The following is a 21,348-nucleotide window of genomic DNA, read 5'->3' on the forward strand; positions in this document are numbered from 1 at the left end:
TATAAAATATTGACATTTCGGAGTCTTGACACACGACTAATCGTTGGTTAAAGTATGAAAAAATCATTAAGTTTTTTCAAACAAAACTTACTTCGGGCACCTTTTCAACCCCTAAAATGACGATCCGAACGTCTACGTATCCTTGATGTATTGGGCCTACATTATTGTATGCAGAAAAAAAATATCAGGTTCTAGATAAAATATTGACGTTTCGGAGTCTTGACACACGACTAATCGTTAGTCAAAGTATGGAAAAAACACTTCGGGCATTTTGGTTCCGGACTCCTATTTCGTAAAACGCTGGAATTATTTTTTAATTGTATAACGTGGACTGATCCACGTTATACAATATAAATTGTATAACGTGGATCAGTCCACGTTATACAAGTTATAATTGTATAACGTGGACTGATCCACGTTATACAATTTATATTGTATAACGTGGATCAGTCCACGTTATACAATCAATTTTTTTTTTTTTTTAATTTTTCGTTGACTTCGTGTCAGATGAAATTTTTTTTTTGGGGTATATCGTGGATCATCCCACGATATACCCCTTTTGGTATATAAATTTTTAGTCATTCCGTTTTGATAAATACCGTGTATTTTTATACCCTTTAGGCTCCGGACTCGCAATAATGATGTCGTTACAATCGCTCAAGGCCTCGTTCGCATGATGTGTTTAGTGAAGGATCATCTGGAGGAGGCAATTACAACTATCAGCCAATTAGAAATGTTAATCCAAATATGCCGCACGTGAAACCTTATAGCTTTCCGTGGAATATGATGCGCTACCATCTAACAAGAAGAAAAGTACCTAGAGGCGAATTTATGATTTAAATTTATAATTTCTAAATAATTATTCTTTTTGTCTAGTGGGTTCGGAATACATTATTTTTACTTATTAATTTGAGTTTCTTATATAAATATAGGATTTGACCCAAAGCTATTAAATTCTACTGAACCCGTAAATTCTATTGTGGTTCCATTTCGGCCATATCCTACTCTAGTGTTTAACAGGTATAGATCTGTCCATCTTCAACCACAGACGTGTCAGACGAAAGAGGTTGTGAAGGACAATACAATAAATAGGCAACACAAGGAAGAGATTTGAATGTGGCAGACCCTGTGAGGAAGTACCGTGTGCCGAATCTCATGTTTCCCTCCGCCAGAGCAAGATTAATCAAAATTTGAAGTATTTGGTATTTTTTCACATACGTGTTGATGGTGTTGAATTATCTTAACTTAGTTCTATTTACAAATTACAATATTTCTTTGATTGTTTCCATGATTAGATCATTGAGACAAACATTGGTGATTGTAAATAAGTCCCCTTAATTTCTCTGATCAGGAAATTGCCATAGTTTCAAGTTCTTTATATATATATTTTTTTTTTGTTTTATGGATATTTTGTGTTTTTTGTTTGTCATCTCTCTTTTTAATTTTCTCCGTTATAGTAGTTATTTTCATTTTTTTTTTGTTTCAATTCCTTGTTAGTTTATGTAATTTTAAGAGGTACTAAGGAAATAAAGCAACATTTATTAAACAAAGTTTATGGTGCAAAGGTGCAAAGTATGTGCCGAAATAACAGAAGATTTTCTTCTCAATGCTTCACCTGATTTATATTTTCTTCTGATGATACGTTTTTTTATTCTTTGAATATATGAAGAACAAAAACGGTGGAATAAAAAAAAAAATAGAGAATAAGCCTTCACCCATTCCCGTTTATCCAAGAACGCTATTGCTCCTCTTACTTCCTCAAGTCTCACTCCTCGTCCTAGTAAAACTGGAGCCACATGTGACACTCACATTAGTGGCAATGCGAGTGCCACTTTAAGTGTTTTTTCTCGAAATGTTGAGGTACAAGGCCGAGATGTGTCCGGTGAAGAATCATCATCATCAGCTGGAGGAGGCAGTTATAACCAATCAATTATTAAAAATGTCAAGCAAAATGTACCACATGTGGCACCTTATACCCTTCCTTGGAAGAGCAGAGAGTACGTGTGGTGCATGGAAAAGACATTCATTCAACCAAAGCCTTGTTTTGGCATATGGTGTGCTCCATCCTATCAGTCTCACTAAGAAAGATGCATATTCAGAGGCATGTTTAGAATTTTAAATTTATCAGTTCTCATAAATACAAAATTTGAGCTAAAACTATTGAGTTCTACTGAACCATAATTCAATTGTGGTTCCGAATGGCCATATCCTCTTCTAATATTTAACAGGGATGGATTTGCCTATCTTCAACCACAGAAGTGTCAGACAGCGGATCGATTGTTGAGGACAAAGCAAAAGAAAAGGCAGCACACAAGGAAGACAGGCAGTTGCTGCAACTATAAGCGACGTGGTTCCTAATTTGAACGCGACAAACTCTGTGGGGAAGTACCGTGAGCCAGATCTCAATTTTACTCCATCAGAGAAAGACTAATTATAACTTGAAGTATTTGTTTTTTTCCAGACCAGAGCAAGGGGACAAACATTGGTGATTGTAATAAGTCCACTTGGTTCCTTTAACAAGGCAATTGGCGTATTTTTAGGTTATATATATTTTGGGAAAAGGGTTCAAAGTTATATATATTTTTGAGAAAAGGGTTCAAAACACACTTCAACTTTGGCCGAAATTGCTATAATACACTCCAACTTTGCGGGGGTCCTATGACCCCCCTAAACTACTATAAAGGGGAATTATTAGCTCCCTATGTGCCGAGATGGCAAAGAAATTATTTCAGTCTCTCAAAGAGAGTGAGAGAAGAAACAAAAATGTTTAAAATTTATCTTATAAACAGTTTTTAGAAATATTTATTTTTCTATTTTCTTTTTCTTGTTTTCATTTTCCTTTTCATTATGTGTCTCTTCATCCCCTTTGTTGGGTTTCTTAGCCACCATTAACGTATGAAGGATTGATCCTCTTCACCAAGTTTGCCTTCAAGGGAACTCAATCTATGGCTTTTCAATAGATTAATCACCATTGGATAATCGAAAATCCGCCGAGTACCGCCATCTCTCTCTGCAACTCCGGCCACCCATTTGTTTCTTTGATTTCATCTCTTCTCTTTGTCCCTCGAAACCCAAAAGATAAAATCAAATAAAATTCGGAGTCCCTAATCTTCAGATCCATCGGGATGATGGCAGGAAATGTGAATTTGATTTTTCAGATGATTTGGGTTTTCTATTGATTTGAATTTCTCAACGAAGTTTTTGCTAATTTAGTCTAAAAGAAAGTTTTGAGATGTTTTTGTTGGATTTTAATGTGAGATCCTCCAGTAGTAAAGGTCTAAATTGAGAGGTTGAGTGTTAATGGTGAAAGAAGGTATAGAAAGAGTAAAGAAATAAAGAAGAAGTAGGGAAAATTCTGAAGAAAATAAAAATAAAGGGCAAAATACAGGCGCATGTATTCCACCCTGGATATAAATTTGGTTTTGGCTTTTTAAGAAGGTAATAATTTTACTTTAAAATAGTCCTCGAGGGTCATAGGACCCCCGTAAAGTTGAAGTATGTTATAGCAATTTTGGCTAAAGTAGCAGTGTGTTTTGAACCCTTTTCCCTATATTTTTTGCTTTATTGATATTTTTCGTGTTCTTTTTCATTTCTCCTTTTGTTTTTCTCCCTTATAGAAGTTATTTTTATTATTCTGTTTTGTTTCAACTCCTTGTTAGTTTATATAGTTATAATAGGTATTAGTTTATATAGTTATAATAGGTACTAAGAAAATAAAGCAACATTAATTAACTTAAAAAAGTTTACAGTGCAAAGCTTGTGCAAGGCATGTGGCAAAATAAGAGAAAATTTTCTTCCCAGTGGTTCACTTGATTTATATTTTCTTATGATTTGGTTCTTTTCTTTCTTTAAATTTATGAAGAAAGTAATAATTTCTTATTAGTACGTTGATCAGTTTGCATGTAATTCAATTCATTCATGTAAATATTCCTTAATTGCTCTTGATAACCGTTTAAATAAATTATAAACTGAGTAAACTTATATATCAATTCAAATTACATTGATACATTTATATGGTTACATATTTATTAGATAACTAGTTTCTTTAAATTAGATAACTGCTCCTCAATTTATGTGGTACAATTTGACTAGGCACGAAGTTTAAGAAAGGAAGACTTTTGAAATTTATGGTCCAAAACAAGCCTTAGAGGTTTGTGTGGCGGTAAATCATCTCATGAAGTTAAAATGTTTTTAAATATAGAAATGTGACATTTTTTTTTGGATAGGCCAAAAAGAAAAGTGTGCCACATAGATTGAACAGAGGAAGTAAATCTTATGCATATTAGGTAATACATTAAACTTTTTACTAAATATTACAATTGAGAGCCTTAATCAGTAATACTTCTTCCCATCCCACGACAGCACCTAGTTATTCAGCAACACCGATCTTGCTTGTTCTTTCAAAGCAGACATGACCTCATCAACAGGTTCAGACAATGCTAGTTCTCAACGAAAATTTCTATCTAAGAAAAGATCCTCTGGGAATTGAAACAGCCATGCTTTTATTCTTGTTAGTTTAATTATAATAGGTACTAAGAAAATAAAAGCAACATTCATTATTTTTAAAGAAAGTTTACAGTGCAAAGTTTGTGCAAGGGATGTGGCAAAATAAGAGGAAATTTTCTTCCTAATGGTTCACTTGATTTATATTTTCTTATGATTTGGTTCTTCTCTTTCTTTAAATTTATGAAGAAAGTAATAATTTTCTCATTAGTACATTGATCAGTTTGCATGTAACTCAATCCATTCATGTAAATATTACTTAATAGCTCTTGATAAGCAGTTTAAATAAATTATAAACTGAGTAAACTTATATATCAACTCAAATTACAATGATAAGTTATATGGTTACATATTTATTAGATAACTAACCTCTACTAAATAAACAACTGCTCCCTCTATCACAAAGTATGTGGTACCATCTGGCTAGGCACAGAGTTTAAGAAATAAAGGAAGACTTTTAAAATTTGTGGTCCAAAATAAGCCTTAAATATTTGTGTGGCTATAAATGATTTCATAAAGTTAAATTATTTCTAAATATAGAAAAGTGACATTATTTTTTAGATAGACTAAAAAGAAAAGTGTCACATAAAATGGGACGGACGGAGTAAATCTTATGCATATTTGGTAATACAAGTAAACTTTTTACTAAATATTAAAATACCTTAGATTATAGTTGATAGCTATAATCAGCACTACATTTTTCCATCCCATTGCAGCACCTAGGTCCTTTAGCAATACCGATCTTGCTTGTTCTTTCAAAGCAGTCATGGCATCATCAACAGGTTCAGATAATGCTAGTTCTCCATGAAAATTTCCCAACTAAGAATAGGTCTTAGCTTCTAGGAATCGAAACAACCATGCTTTTGTTTCTTCCTTGTAGTAGTTATTTTTATTTTTCTCTTTTGTTGCAATTCCTTGTTAGTTTATATAATTATAACAGGTACTAAGAAAATAAAGCAACATTAATTATTTTAAAAGAAGTTTACAGTGCAAAGCTTGTGCAAGGCATGCGGCAAAATAAGAGAAAATTTTCTTCCCAATGGTTCACTTGATTTATATTTTTTGGTTATTTTGTTTCCTTAAATTTATGAAGAAAGTAATAATTTTCTTATTAGTACATTGATCAGTTTGCATGTAATTCAATCCATTCATGTAAATATTACTTAATTGCTCTAGGTAAGCAGTTTAAATAGATTATAAACTGAGTAAACTTATATATCAACTCAAGTTACATTGATACATTTATATGGTTACATATTTATTAGATAACTAATTTCTTTTAAGTAGACAACACTCCCTATGTCTTAATTTATATGGTACCATTTTAATAGGTACGGAGTTTAAGAAAGGAAGAAAGACTTTTGAATTTTTTTGTAAGACCTCGTAAATTTAACAAACTTGGTATCAAAGCAGGTCTGTTTCATAGAGAGTCTATGAAGCCGTGGTTTAGAGTCTCACTTATGAGTGTGTTGCGCACCACACTTATAATTGGGAAGCTACAGGGCATTTAGGAAATGTTACTTTTCTTTCATACTCTTCATGCAATAGAGATGTGCCTTAAGGAATCATTCTACTTCGTTTGATTGCGATTAGAGCGCTAAGTAAACACGAAGTCCCTATTAGGGCGGGCACGCCCCAGATGTGCAAATAATGTGTTAGATCCTCGAGCTGCAGTCCGACATTCGAGGACGAATGTTCTTAAGGGGGGAGATAATGTAAGACCTTGTAAGTTTGACATTTGTGGTCCGAAACAAGCCTTAGATAGTTGTGTGGTTGTAAATCATCTCATAAAGTTAAATTTTTTCTAAATATAAAAATGTGACATTCTTTTTAGAACAGACTAAAAAGAAAAGTATGCCACATAAATTGAGACTGAGGGAGTAAACTTATATATACTTGGTAATACATTAAACTTTTTACTAAATATTATAATACCTTAGATTACTGTTGAGAGCTATAATCAGTACTACATTTTCCCATCCCATGGCAGCACCTAGTTCCTTCAGCAAGACCGATGTTACTTTTTCTTTCAAAGCAGCCATGGCCTCATCAACAGGTTCAGACAATACTTCTTCATGCAAATTTTCAATTAAGAAAAGGTCCTCTAAGGATCAAAACAGTGTAAGTTTTTCTAATTTGGTTATCTTAGGGATGAATGAAGGCTTATTCTCTCATTTTCTTTATCATCACAGCTTTTGTTACAATATTTGTTTGATTGTTTCAATGATTAGATCAATGGGACAACTATTGGTGATTATAATAAGCCCCTTGGTTTCTCTAATCAGGCAATTGCCATAGTTTTGAGTTTTTTATATTTATTGTTTTATGGATAATTTGTGTTTTTTTTCATCTCTCTTTTTACGTTACATTAGTTATTTTCAATTTTTTTTTTTGTTTCAACTCCTTGTTGGTTTATATAATTTTAATAGGTACTAAGAAAATAAAGCAACATTTATTAAACAAATTTTATGGTGCAAAGCTTGTGCAAGCCATGTGCAAAGTATGTGCCAAAATAACAGAAAAATTTCTTCCTAATTCTTCACCTAATTTATATTTGCTTATGATAGTATGATTTTCTCTTTGAACATGTGAAGAACAAAAAAGGTGGGGTTAAGAAAAAATTGAAGAATCATTCTCAACTATTGTGTTTTCATTTTTTTTTTCCTTTTGTTGTTTCCTTCACCATAAGTGAACAAAAAGAGTAACATTGAAGTGGACTTTGTATATATAATAAGAGAGTAACAATTTTCCTATTAGTACATTCTGGTCACTTTGCATGTAATTCAATTCATCAGTGTAAATATTTATTGATTGCTCTTGCTAAGCAGTTTAAATAAATTATAACTGGCTAAAAATTTATATATCAACTCAAATTACATTGATACAATTATATGGATACCTATTTGATAGATAACTATTTTCTTAATTAAACAACTAAATCTTATGCATATTTGGTGATACATTAAACTTTTTACTAAATATTACAATATCTTAGATTATCGTTGAGAGCTATAATTAATATTTTTTCCCATCCCATGGCAGCACCTTGTTCCTTCAGCAATACCGATCTTGCTTGTTCTTTCAAAGCAGCCATGGCCTCATCAACAGGTTCATACAACACGTCTCCATGGAAATTTCCAACTAAGAAAAGATCCTCTAAGGATCAAAAAAATGTAAGTTTATCTAATTTGGTTATCTGAGGAATGGATGAAGGCTTATTCTTTCCTTTTCTTTATTGCCACAGCTTTTGTTTTCCATATATTCAATGAACTAGCACTAATTATAGCTCTCACCTGTGATTTAGTAAAAAGTTTAAACTTAGCAATGAGTACGTTGATGGTTTGCAACGTAGTCTAGAGTTTAGTTCTAATGACAAAGATTGTATGAGTACTCAACTAAAAAAATAAGACAACATTTATTAGACAGTTTCTTGTGCAAGGCATGTGCAACGTATGTGACAAAAGAACCGAAATGTTTCTTCTTTCAACATTTTTTTACTTTGCAACAGTATTTTCCGCTCTTACAAATATAGAAAATATCAGAAAATAAGTAAAAATCACTTATTTCTTCAAAAATATTTATCAGGAAAATATTTTTCTTGTTTTTCCATGGCTCTCTCTTTGTTTTATTTTTCTTAGTCGTTACAGTAGTTATTTTCAATTCTATTTTTTGTTTCAAATCCTTGCAGATGTTAGTTTATAAATATGTGACATTAGTTATACTAGGTACTAAGTAAATTAATAAAGCAAAATTTATTAAAGTTTACATTGCAAAGCTTGTGCAAGGCATGTGCAAAGCATGTGGCATAACAATAGAAAGTTACGGGTGTGTTAGACATGAAGGAGAATTATTCCTGAAAAATTATAGTAGAAAATAAGTGATTTACTTATTTTATGATATTTTTTATATATGTTGTTTCAAAGCAGAAAATGTTGAAAGAAGAAAATTTTCGGTTGTTTTGCCACATACGTTGCACATGCCTTGCACGATAAACTTTGTCTAATAAATGTTGTCTTATTTTTTCAACTGAGTACTCATACAATCTTTGTTATTAGGACTAAACTCTTGAAATGCAAACCATAAATTTGTTCATTGCTAAGTTTAAGGGGTGTTATTTTATTCACCTTCTATATGGGAGAGTTATTTCACCATTTTAGTACAAATGGTGGGATAAAATAATCACAAGACTAATTAAGTTTCTTTATAATAAAATACTCAAAATTATTTTCCTTATCCCACCAACCAAATGGCTCTAAATGTTTTCCTCCATTATACGACACCAACGTCATTTTCTTCATAACGTTTTAATTATTTATATTCTAATGCTTTGATATTGTGGTTTTTTCTTTCTTTGAAAATTAAGAACAAAAGCAGTGGTAATAAAGAAAAGAATTATCCTCCTGGATCCGTTCTCGGAGGGTAGTTATATATGGATCGGGTTGGTTCGGATTTTTCAAATACCAAATTAAATTATTTGTGTTAGGTTTTTAATTTTATGAACCAAATCAAATCAAATCAATAAAATTCGGGTTTTTCAACCTCGGGTTTTCTGAGGTCATTCGGTTTTCTCGGATTTTTCGGGTTTTTTTTTACCAAAAAAGTCTTCATACAAAACATTTAACTTTTACTTCAATTATTTCTTTAGTACTACTAACATACAACTATATAATTAAGGCGTCCTTAGGAATATAACATAAAATGTGAAATGAGTGATGACATTTCATTAAAATATTCAACAAAAAAGATAATAAAATTGGTTAAAATAAATATAGCTATTTAATAAGCCATAAAGAAAATGATCATAATCTAAAAATACTAAGTCATGCTAAAATAAGTATGACTAATAAGTATTAATTACATGACAGAAAAAAATAAAATTAAGTTATTTATTTTCACTCTCTAAAACACTTATGCAAAACTAAAGAATAGATATCCATTATTGTCATTCCTAGTGTTAGAATTGAATTTCTTTTGTTAGCACTAGTATTGAGTTGGTTTTGATTTTAGACTTTATTTTAGTTACTAACATTCATGGAATATAAAAATTATTGACATTCAAAATTTTAAGTCCAAGCTTGAAATAATATGATAAAAGACAAAAAACTATGAAAAAATTTAAGACATATTTATAAATTACATTACAAATAAATATTTTTATGTATAAATTTTTTTAAAAAATTGAATACATGGAATGTTGGGTTGGTTTGGTTCAGTTTGAATTATTTTTTAGCTAAAACCAAACCAAATCAATTATGATATGTTTTTTTTCCAACACCAAATCAAGTCAAACCAAAACACTTATCAATTTTTTTTCTCGATTTGACTCAATTTATCAATTTGACTCAATTTATCAATTTGGTGCGATTTATCGGTTTTCTTTGTACGCCCATACTTTTAAGGTTGAAGTTATGCCAAATACATATAAAGTGACCCATTTTCAAGTTCCAACTGATGTGGGGTCTAACACTAGTAGTACAAGTTAGATCCTTAATTCACTAGTATTACTCCTTTCGTACTAATTAATTATGTGACAGTTGACTAAGTATAGCTTTTAACAAAGAAATAAAGATTTTTAAAATTTAAATTCTAATACAAATCATAAGCATTTGTGTGACTATAAATCATTTCATTAAGATTAAAAGATGAATTTTAAAGTTAGATTGTTTTTTTTAATTATAAAAATGTGACATTTTTTGGGATAATCTAAAAAGGAGAATGTCCACATAAATTGAGACGGGAGGGAGTATTAGTAGTTACAATTATTTTCCTTTTTGGTCCGTAATTCACAGACATAACAAAAAAAGAAAGTTTACAATCGCTCTTCTTGCCATTCTGTGCCAATTCATAAACCATAGTGTTTTCCTCTTCGATATTTAATATCACGTTTTTAGAGTTATTTTTAATCTAAGGTGTAGGTAGGTGAGTTTTCAACTACATGCGTGTGTTGGGAGTGTACTTTATCTTTAATTCTTTTTCTTCTCCACTCCCTCAAAGCCTAACGAACAAAAAATACTAATGTGAACAGCATCTTCACGTACATTTTATAATGACAAGTGTTAACATTTTGATGTTACATTCTATGTGGCTCCAAATGATCCCTTAGCCTTGTTTCTGCCTTTTAGTGGTACCGAGAAGCTTATATATTTATTGTGACTTGTTGCTAGCTACAGCCTAGATGCATCTGTAAGTAATAAAACAAGATAAGGAAACTCTGAATAAATTATGTTCTCATATTTTTCAAGTATTATCCAAACTCCACTATTTATCACCTTCACAATAAATAATTCTACTTGGACCCACCTTTTTCTACTTGTGATTCCTAACCAGGAGCTGACGACACAAATTATGGGCCATTTGTTTTTTTCCTCCCCGTAAAATACGGCACGAGCGATTGTACGTCTTAGTTATTAGCTAAGCTTAATTTTCACTATTTTTTATATGGAGGTCGTATTAGTTTGTAGGAGTAGTTTACGTTCTGGGAATATAATAATTTAAAATAATTATTCTCCGTTTAAGCCTGATACCCTCCACATTTTGCAATTTAATCATGTGTAAAAATCACCAGTCGATCAGATATTAGTACTCTTCTTAGTGAATTTAGCATGTAGTCAGTGTGAACTCATCATTTAATTGGGTAATTTAGTTCAATCATTTAGGCAACCAAGATAATATGTGTAGTATTCCAATTATAATAAATATACTAGTTTAGGAGACTTACGGATTTCTCCATAACGGAAGCGAATCTATAACAACCACGATTCGTGTCACCGGTTATCGAGAATGAATTCGCTTTGTCCACAGAATATATATCATTTAGGGGATGCAAAACATTTTTCTCTATTGAAAACCTAGCCGTCATCTAATGTGAAAAAACTTCTATTTTCTGAACCCATAATGATGTATTTATACATTTTAAGTAGGGTTTGGAGGAAGACAAGCTACTGGTATGGGTAAACCCGATCCGATAGCTATTTCCAACAGTTTGGATGGACTAGGTAAATCATTTATTGAAAAAGAAAAGGTAAATCATTTATATCTATTTTGATCTGTTTAGGTCAATTTCTTTCAAATGCTATATAATTTGTATTTTAAGATAATTAGAACTAGATCTCACACTTATTCCTACGTAAAACTTACTAGTAGTCGTGCATTAATCTCAACTACCTGACCAAAAACTTGTTATAAAACTTCCCTTTACTTTTTAACTTGCTTAACTATGTACTACATTAACTAAGACTAATCACTTTTTCCTTTCTTTCTAATTTTCTGGGTTCTGCCAAAAGGTCTATATCGATGCGTATGAGGAGGAAAATTAACCTATATCAAAAATAAAATAAAATCAAAGTATGAATATAAATAAGACGTGCCATTACCTCCTCTTCATATTATAGTATTTATTTCCAGGTACTCGATTAGTTAAGACCACCAAGTTCCCTTTTCCCCCGTTTTAGTTAATCTACAAACTCTCTCTCTCTTTAGCTTTCTCAAGTCAACTAATGGATCCTTACAAGGTACAACTTCTATTTCTTCCTTCCAACTTAGATTTTGTTATTTATTTTTCATGTGAAATTAAACTTATGTTAAAATAAAATGCAGTACCGTCCATCAAGTACCTACAATTCTCCATTCTGCACCACTAATTCTGGTGCTCCTGTATTTAACAACAATTCATCTCTTACTGTTGGTCCCAGAGGTATGTAATTTGTCTTTAAAATTAATTTAAATGGAAATGTCTTCTACTTTTTATTAATTTGAAAACAACTCCAATGTGCTTGCTGTCTTATTGATAAATACTTCTGATTAGGGCAATGAAATGTGCTTTGCCAATTATCTTTTAGGATTTAAGTTATATGCATTAACAATGCGCAGGAGTTAAATTCATTGTCGTACGTATTATTTGGTCTATGCTTGGTTAATTAGAAGTTGCTTACCTTTATGCCTATGACATGTGTTCCCTGCAGAGGCGAATCTAGGATTTCTGGAGCATGGGTTGACCACTCAATTTTCAACCAAGTGCACCATTTAGTCTTTTGTAGTATGTGTTCCCGTAGGTAGTATTATACTAATTTTAGAAAATGTATACATAAAATACCTAGCTTTTTGGCGAGACCATATGTTCACGTGCTCCAAAAAAAGGCCCTAAATTCGCCACTGGTTCCCTGTAACCTAAATTCTTTTCATCAGTAGCACTTCACTAAAATTACTACTTTCGCTTTTCGAGAGTCAAGCTTCTTAATTTTGACGGTGTGTTTGAACATAGTCTTTAAATTTTTTGAAATAAAATTTGCATATTTGGAAACTACGTAAAAAATAGTATAAGTCACCATAATTAATAATTTAAAATATTTAAAAGACATGAAAAAATTACGTCAAAGAACAACTCGTTTGATTCTCGAAAAGCGAAAAGTGTGAAACAAATTGGGACGGAGGGAGTATTAGATTCTATTGCCAAATCTAGCCTTTTTCGTCTCAGACTTTCTAGCTTTGACAGCAATCACCATTTGTTTTGGTTTCCAGAGGTTTTTATGCCACTCTTTTTATACAAAAAGCCAAGTACAAGGGGTAATTAGGACCAGACATAGTTTAAGGGGACCTGAATAAAACAAGCCACGTTATGGGGGGCAATGGCGGATCCAGGATTTTCATTCAGGGTATTCGGAAAAAAAAAGAAGCTAAATATACACTGTAATTTTTTGCTGAGGGTGTTCAAAAGTTAATATATGCACATAAATACAGAAAATTTACCCTATATATACACTGTAATTTTTTGCCGAGGAACACCCTCACTTAGACGTAGATCCGCCCCTGATGGGGGGTCTTTAGGTATTATGCCTAAAATTAGTATTAGATTATATTGTCAAATCTAGCTTTTTTGGTCTCTGACTTTCTGGCTTTACCAGCAGTCATCATTATGATCATTACTTTAGCTCAGAGAAAAACCTTACCCCTGAATATATTGGTATATTGACACAATTGGATATTGGCATCTTGATGATATTTGGATGTAAGTTCCAAATAACGATTGCTAAGTTATTCTTCGAGATGTTTGCTAACGTAACTAGCACGCTGTAGAACCAGTGTTAATTTTAGATAGAGTTTATGTTATCTCATACTTACAGTGTAAAGAGTTTTTACACTATAAATTGAGCCGGTTATAGAAGGTAATCACCCTGTTTTTACATTCCTATATTAAACCTGATATGGAGAGAGATGTTGTTGTATCATGTATGATAGACTCTTTTACATATTTGTGTTTGTGGCTGATTATAATATTCTTTACAGGTCCTGTGTTGCTTGAGGATTACCATTTGGTGGAGAAACTTGCCAACTTTGACAGGGAACGTATTGCGGAACGTGTTGTTCATGCCCGAGGTGCTAGTGCCAAAGGGTTCTTTGAAGTTACCCATGACATTACTCATCTTACCTGTGCCGATTTCCTTCGAGCTCCTGGTGTCCAGACTCCGGTCATTGTGAGATTCTCTACTGTTATTCATGAGAGGGGTAGTCCTGAAACTCTGAGGGACCCTCGTGGTTTCGCTGTCAAGTTCTACACCAGAGAGGTATGCCAAACATCAATTTGACGAGTTATAAATACTATAGTTCTGTTACCTTCATACTTCAATTTCCATATACAGACTGGAGTATGCATGTTTTAATAATTTCCTTATTGGCACACGGCTTTATAATACTTTCTTCCTAATTAATTGTTGCCTAGACTGCTTCATAGAGGATGTTATGTTGCAATCTGAAAATACTATATGGAGTTCATTTAATTTTTTCTGTGTGTATCTGCGTGTCATAGGGATCTGTCTTTAAGTACCCTGCATACGGGTCCACGTGTTTGCTAACGTTCTATCAAGTTATGAAATATGAAGCGGATTGTTCATCTTGCTTAACACCGCACTAGAGATCATAGGGCCCTGTGATTTCCACTATCATGCAGTGAATTTTATGCTGCCTGATTTTTGTATCATGCCTGCCTTTTCATAGTCTCATCGAGAAATGATCTCGTTGTTTTTTAAACAAGCGTGCATTATATTTGTGATTTGTTGATTGTATTTGAAGTTAATCCTTATCTTCTGCCCGAATTGTGATATGCCTGCATCAGGGAAACTTTGATCTGGTAGGGAACAACTTCCCGGTCTTCTTCATCCGTGATGGAATGAAGTTCCCTGACATGGTCCATGCTCTGAAACCAAATCCTAAGTCCCATATCCAGGAGAATTGGAGGGTCCTTGATTTCTTCTCTCATCATCCTGAAAGCCTGCACATGTTCTCTTTCCTCTTCGACGATATTGGTATTCCACAAGATTACAGGCACATGGACGGATCTGGTGTCCACACATTCACATTGATCAATAAGGCTGGGAAATCAACCTATGTGAAGTTCCACTGGAAGCCCACATGCGGTGTCAAGTCCTTGTTGGAAGAAGATGCAATCAAAGTCGGAGGAGCAAATCACAGCCACGCTACTCAGGACCTCTATGACTCTATTGCAGCTGGAAATTATCCCGAATGGAAGCTCTTTATTCAGACTATGGATCCTGATCACGAAGACAGATTTGATTTTGATCCACTCGATGTGACAAAAACTTGGCCAGAGGATATCTTGCCTTTGCAGCCGGTGGGAAGATTAGTTCTGAACAAGAACATTGATAACTTCTTTAATGAGAATGAGCAGCTAGCTTTCTGCCCTTCTCTTGTGGTTCCAGGGGTTTATTACACAGACGATAAGATGCTTCAAACTCGTATTTTCTCCTACTCTGACACTCAGAGGTACCGACTTGGACCAAACTATTTGCAACTTCCTGCTAATGCTCCAAAGTGTGCCCATCACAACAACCACTATGATGGCTCTATGAATTTTATGCACAGGGATGAGGAGGTACGTGTTCTCTCCTCCTTCCATAAAAGAACATATCTATGATTTTTTATACCAGGTTAACATTCTTTTATTTTTACCAGATATAACAAAAAGTTACTTTTCATAGCAAAGGTGATATAGTAACTTAAAAGATGGGGAAATAGCCAGTTATTTTGCACATTTATTGTTAAAGCTCTTTACATTTCGGTGTTATAACTTAAATCCTATGCCAATACCACACAATACCAATACGTTATTGCAGCAAATGTCGTGCCTTTTGCTTAGTGTGGAAGTTCATACACATTGAAATAGTTTGTCGGATATGATCTTTAGGCTTTTTAAAAACATAGTAGGGTGTTGTAACCTTAGTTCATTTAATGTCTGCTTTATGGTGTTACTTTATAATAGTTAATGCATTGTTAATTACAGATCGACTACTTTCCTTCAAGATATGATCCTGTTCGCCATGCTGAGAAGTATCCTATTCCTACTACAATGTGCACTGGCAAACGCGAGAAGGTTTGTTCCTTTTTACTTATTATCTAATAATACTTGAAGCTGAACTTAAAGTATGAATTCTGAAGCAGTGTAAAGTTGAGACACTGAATTGATCCAGTGGCTCTAACAACTTAACTAGATATCCAGGAGATGCGTCCTTAATCCTACACAAGACTATTTTAACTTCTGTGCTGCTGATTTTTTTTACAGTGCATCATTCAGAAAGAGAACAATTTCAAGCAAGCAGGAGAAAGGTACCGCACATTCACACCTGACAGGTAAACATGATTGACATATCTTAAACTGTTGTGTTGTAAGTTACATTCAGTAGTGATAAACCCCATATCCTTCACTCTGTTTGATATACTTGTTTTTTCCAACCACAGGCAAGAACGCTTTATTCGTCGGTGGGTGGAGGCCTTGTCTGATCCTCGTATCACTTATGAAATACGCAGCATTTGGATCTCGTACTGGTCTCAGGTCAGTACTCCATCATACCGTTCAAACTATGTATACATGCAAAAAAATAATTAAAAGGAAAACATATTATAAGATCACATTCTGAACGTAATCACTCTAGATTTTGAATTCGCCTCTAGACTATTCGGTCAAATTTTCTCAAGCTAGACTTAAATCTTGGCAGTAAATTTCATAGAGTGAGGAGTGATTCTGTAAATTTCCTGACAATGTTAAATGGATTACTGCAGGCTGACAAATCTCTGGGTCAAAAGCTTGCTTCTAGGCTTAATGTGAGACCAAGCATATGAAGATGAAGCTTTTAATGGCTTCGAAGGAGGTGATATCAATGCGAGTTTTAATAACTCATTCCAGTCATATAGCAAGATGTATAATGCGGTGGTGATCATAGTAAGATGAAATAAGGAGAGCATTCCTAATACATATGCATTCGTTTTGTGTTGCTGTTGTAATATGAATGAATGAAGCAATGGAAGTTACAGACACTATATACTATATCTTTTCTTGTACTATTACTTATTTATCAATTTTGTCATGAATGGTTTTTGGGTTCCAAAACAGGGAAAGAGCTTCACTTCATATTAACTAAAGTGAATTAGCTCCAGACTAAACAACACAGCACACTGATGTATATTTGATGTATATTCACTGTATATCAGTGTATATCGACTGTTTATGGAATAGTAAATGGATATCAACAACAGGATAGACAATTCTAGGGTTCTAGTCGAAGAATTGTAACTAGCAATTCAGGGAATAATCCGAGAGAGAGCTAAGATAGAAATATAGAGAGAGAGAGTTAATCTTATATATTCATGAATGATGAGTTGTATCTTGTTACAAGTATTTATAGATCACTTTGAGTGATTAGCATCTAATCTACAAGATTACAGCTGTCATTAGCTACACAAAACAATATAACAACTGTAACTAACATTTATAACAACTGTAACTAACATTTGGAACTGCTAACTAACTTTTAAATCCTAACTAACTTTTGGACAGCTCGAATCCAGCTGGCACTTCAGTTAGCTTCTTCTCCTGGAACTGCTATCTATCAGCCTCATCAGCATCTTCATAACAATCATGTAATTCTGCCTATTATTGTAACACACACAGTTGGAAAGTAGGAGCTTATATTAGTTTGCGCTTTTTTTTAAAGTTTAAACAATTCTACGTTAAGAATTGATTCGTATGAATAGTGTAAGCATGCATTTGCTTCACCCGGAAGGAAATGTTTGATTATGTAGTCATACTTCCAATAGTTACGTGACGGCCAAAATGAACCTTGGTGTGAAATGGCAAATAAAAAAATGACTTTACTACATATTTTTCAATAGTGAGTGACCATTTGACCAAAGAACTCCAAAAAATGAGATTAGTAGTGTCACGACCCAGCCCCGTGGGCCACGACTGGTGCCCTATTTGGGCACCCAAACGGACATACAAACAAAATCATCATAGCAAAGCTTAACACGGATTTCATATCCATCATTTTTAAACAGAGTTGGGAACAAATATTATCTTGCGCGTACAAAACATCATATCAAAATCAAAAGAGGCGGCAGAATGTACATCGCCGAACATATGCACATATCTCAAAAAGCCGGCAAGGCTATCAAATATGTCAAAAACCGACAAGGCTGTCAATTGGCACAACGGCCCAAAACACAAATATCAATGCACGCCGACAAGGCTGCCATAACGAATAGCATCATACAAACACATCGGAACAGAAGTAGGCACACACACCCACAACTACGTCTACAGACCTCTAAACAGACAAACCGAATCATATGGCGGGACAGGGCCCCGCCGTACCCCTGAACAAATATATATACATACTCGGCGAACAAATATATATACCAACATATATGCTCTGAAATGAGAAGAGCACTCCAAACAGCAGAAGGGGATGTCCTAAACTGGTGAATCACCAAACTGTGCGTCTGTACCTGCGGGCATGAAACGCAGCCCCCCGAAGAAAGGGGGGTCAGTACGAAATATGTACTGAGTATGCAAAGCAGAATATAAAGAAAACAAACCTGAGACATAAACGAAACAGAAGTGCCGAACATAAGTGCAAATCCAATCATATCAAAATGTTTAGTTTTAAACATGTAAGTCATGCATAGGGTACAGAATATGGTCGCCCGCCCGTCGATGGCGCCATAACACAGCATAACACCAGAAAGTTTCAAATCTCCGTAACCCCGTCACGTATCACATCACCGCATAACGCCATACACAGCATGGCACCAAATATAAGTGGAACCCGACCCTCTTTTGCGAGTAGCTCGGTGAACCATAAACACAGCATAACTCCGGCGTATAACAAAGTGCGACACGACAACAGAACCGGCCCGGGACTCGGCGAAAGGAATAACAGAATGCACGAATAGAATCGTGAGTAGTCATATGCATAAAATCATTTTCATAAATTCAAACATAAGCAAAATGGTCATATTTGAAAATCGAAATAATGGTTATACTAATCTTTCAAAAGTTCCCGAATTACATAAAGGGAAGTCGCGGGACCCACGGACGGGAATTTACCCAAATCGGGCCCGCTTATGGAAAACATACTCATTATACATAATGCAAACTCTTATAAAAATATTGGAGCAATCCGAGCATTTATACGAAAGATATGACATTCCAAATTTACGAATTCTTTAAAGTGAAACCCTTTGGGTGCAAAGTTCGGAGAACAATTATTTCGAATACATAAAGATTCATATTTCATCAAATCATGCATAAGAATGCCAAAGAACATATACGGATCATAACATGCTCGGATGTCGGATTTGGAATTTCCTTAAGGCTCTAATTTAGCCTATGAAAAACTAAGACATGCCAAAAAGAAAGGAAGTTGTCTTACATACCTCGTACGCACTCCAAGATGGCCAATCTAAAGTAAATATCCAATCTACGCCTCAGGCTCCCCAAGGTCTACAAATACGCCAACGAATACCAAACATTAGCTAAGGGCACTTAAGCCATTCTTTCCAACTAATCATTAAATTCTACAGAAAATTCGGTAGCACTTCCCCTGTAAATAGGCCATCCCGAGAATTTATCTCGCTCAAAATCAACAACAACAACCACAATAACCAACCTAGTAACATTGATAATCAATTCGAAAGGCAAAACAACATTAATAGCTCTCTTTTACATCTTTCAACAGCCTTCCAAACATTCGATTCAACGGCTTACTTTCAAGCCACGATATCGTTCGTACATTCGATTATTAACCCGAATCCTTTCCCACAATATTAGAGGACTTCTAAACCATTCACATAATTTTTCCAACGATCCCAATTTTTTTTTTTCTCCAAGCTGGCCGAAACCAGTCCCTAACCGAGCAACCTTTTTTTTTTTTTTTTTTTTTTTTTTTTTCATTTTTCCTCATTTTCATGTCATGTTTTGTATCAACAATTCACAATATAACGATATACTTTCTCATAAAATATACGAATTACGTCAAACGCACAACAAGCCTCAAAACAGCCCGCATAATCACAACATCAATCTTAAGTCATTAAACACTTATTTCCACTGGAATTCATAACGACGACACTAAAGCGCTTAAACGATAATAATGCGATCTTCGGCATATTATATGACTCACATTCGTCCACACTACACATATACATATGTGAATGGTTCTCATATATAAGGATTGCATTCAATGCACAAAGCTCTCCAAATCAGTCCGCACATTTACCATATCAATTTCGGGCATTAAACTCTCATTTCCAACATAAAAGTCACCACAATAACCATTACGACGCTAAGCGATATTAATTCATTCTTTGACAAACATTTGGGACCATATATACGGCCACACCCACCTTTGTACATATAGATGGTTCTAATTTATTTCTTCACTCTACAACAATCAAATACGCTACAAACAATTAATTCATCAATTCAATCACAACACCCATTTACACAATCACACCCACATTACACGGCTAACACACCCATCACACAACCCAACTCCAACATTCCATATTTCATGATTTTCACCCATATTAACATACTAAAATATGCATACAACCTTTATAACACAAAAACAAAATTAGAACTCACCTTTCTTCTTCAATCCCCCAATAGGCTAGGGTTTGCAAATGGGCAAAATAAATGGTTGGATGACCCAAACGATACTTCCACGCCACTTAGGGACCTCAATATAGTGGGTTTGAACCAAAGAATTAATTTTTGGAAGGCTTGAAGTGGAGTTGGTTTTTCTCCACCCTTGGCCGTGAGCTTCATGGTGAAGCTCTTCAACTTGGCTTTATTTCTTTCTAAGTGTTAAGTGAGGAAAGATGAATTAGAAGTCTTCTTTTAAGGCTCCACAAAATATCTCTATGTCCTTGGCCCACACAATGTGTTGGACCAATTAAAATTGGCCACACAATGTGTGGGACCTTTTTGTGGACCACACGGCTACAAGGCCATTTTTTGGGCAAGATTTTTAATTCCAATTTTATAAATTGTGATCCCAATTTTCCCTAAGTGTTCAATGCCAACAATTTCATATATAACTTATGTCTCAAAATAAAATCAAATGGTCAAAAGTCCTGACTTCAAATCCCGGAATAGTCTTGGCCTTAAATTATCATAGTTAATCCGGGTTGTCCCAATGTATAAAAAATACGGGACGTAACAAGTAGCCTAAAAAAATAAAACAAATTACTACTGCATGTTAAATGTAACACCCAGTTTAGGAGGAAAGTCTTACATCGGCATAACACAGGAGAGGTGCTGGTTATATAAGTAGGCATGCCTTATCTCCTAGTGACGCGTTTTAAAGCAGTGCGGGCCTAGGCCAAAAGCGGATAATATCACTAGCGGGCTGGACTGCTACTAATGTTATTAGAGCCACTCCTGTGTCAGCCTTGAGTTTCGGACAAAAATTTGACAACTGTTTAGTAAATAGTCATATTTTTGTTTCTCTTATAATTTATGGACCTTTTATTGTTACATCGCAATAAAAGCAT

The 21,348-nt window shown here is 34.0% G+C and overlaps 1 protein-coding gene and 1 long non-coding RNA gene across 2 annotated transcripts; one reads left to right on the top strand and one right to left on the bottom strand.

Annotated features, from left to right (window-relative positions):
• The first annotated feature begins 11,850 nt into the window (after positions 1-11,850).
• On the top strand, positions 11,851-16,837 carry LOC132621194 (catalase isozyme 1). Its single transcript, XM_060335366.1, has 8 exons — positions 11,851-12,014; positions 12,100-12,196; positions 13,786-14,063; positions 14,612-15,388; positions 15,797-15,886; positions 16,076-16,143; positions 16,252-16,345; positions 16,573-16,837. Exons 1-8 carry the CDS (start codon positions 12,000-12,002, stop codon positions 16,630-16,632), a joined length of 1,479 nt encoding a protein of 492 aa, XP_060191349.1. The 5' UTR covers positions 11,851-11,999; the 3' UTR covers positions 16,633-16,837.
• Positions 16,838-17,936: 1,099 nt separating this feature from the next.
• On the bottom strand, positions 17,937-20,671 carry LOC132621195 (uncharacterized). Its single transcript, XR_009575450.1, has 3 exons — positions 20,438-20,671; positions 19,228-19,294; positions 17,937-18,297 (listed from the first exon to the last, which is right to left on the bottom strand). It is a non-coding gene; the product is annotated as an uncharacterized LOC132621195 (long non-coding RNA).
• Positions 20,672-21,348: the final 677 nt, after the last annotated feature.

This window comes from Lycium barbarum, chromosome 12 (genome assembly GCF_019175385.1).
Source record: "Lycium barbarum isolate Lr01 chromosome 12, ASM1917538v2, whole genome shotgun sequence".
Taxonomy (NCBI): domain Eukaryota; kingdom Viridiplantae; phylum Streptophyta; class Magnoliopsida; order Solanales; family Solanaceae; genus Lycium; species Lycium barbarum.

What these genes read in the sequence shown, in the direction of transcription:
- LOC132621194 (XM_060335366.1), top strand. An exon ending in TCTTACTGTTGGTCCCAGAG is followed by an intron (nt 12,197 to 13,785) that starts GTATGTAATTTG and finishes TATTCTTTACAG; the next exon opens with GTCCTGTGTTGCTTGAGGAT. An exon ending in TTATGCACAGGGATGAGGAG is followed by an intron (nt 15,389 to 15,796) that starts GTACGTGTTCTC and finishes TGTTAATTACAG; the next exon opens with ATCGACTACTTTCCTTCAAG.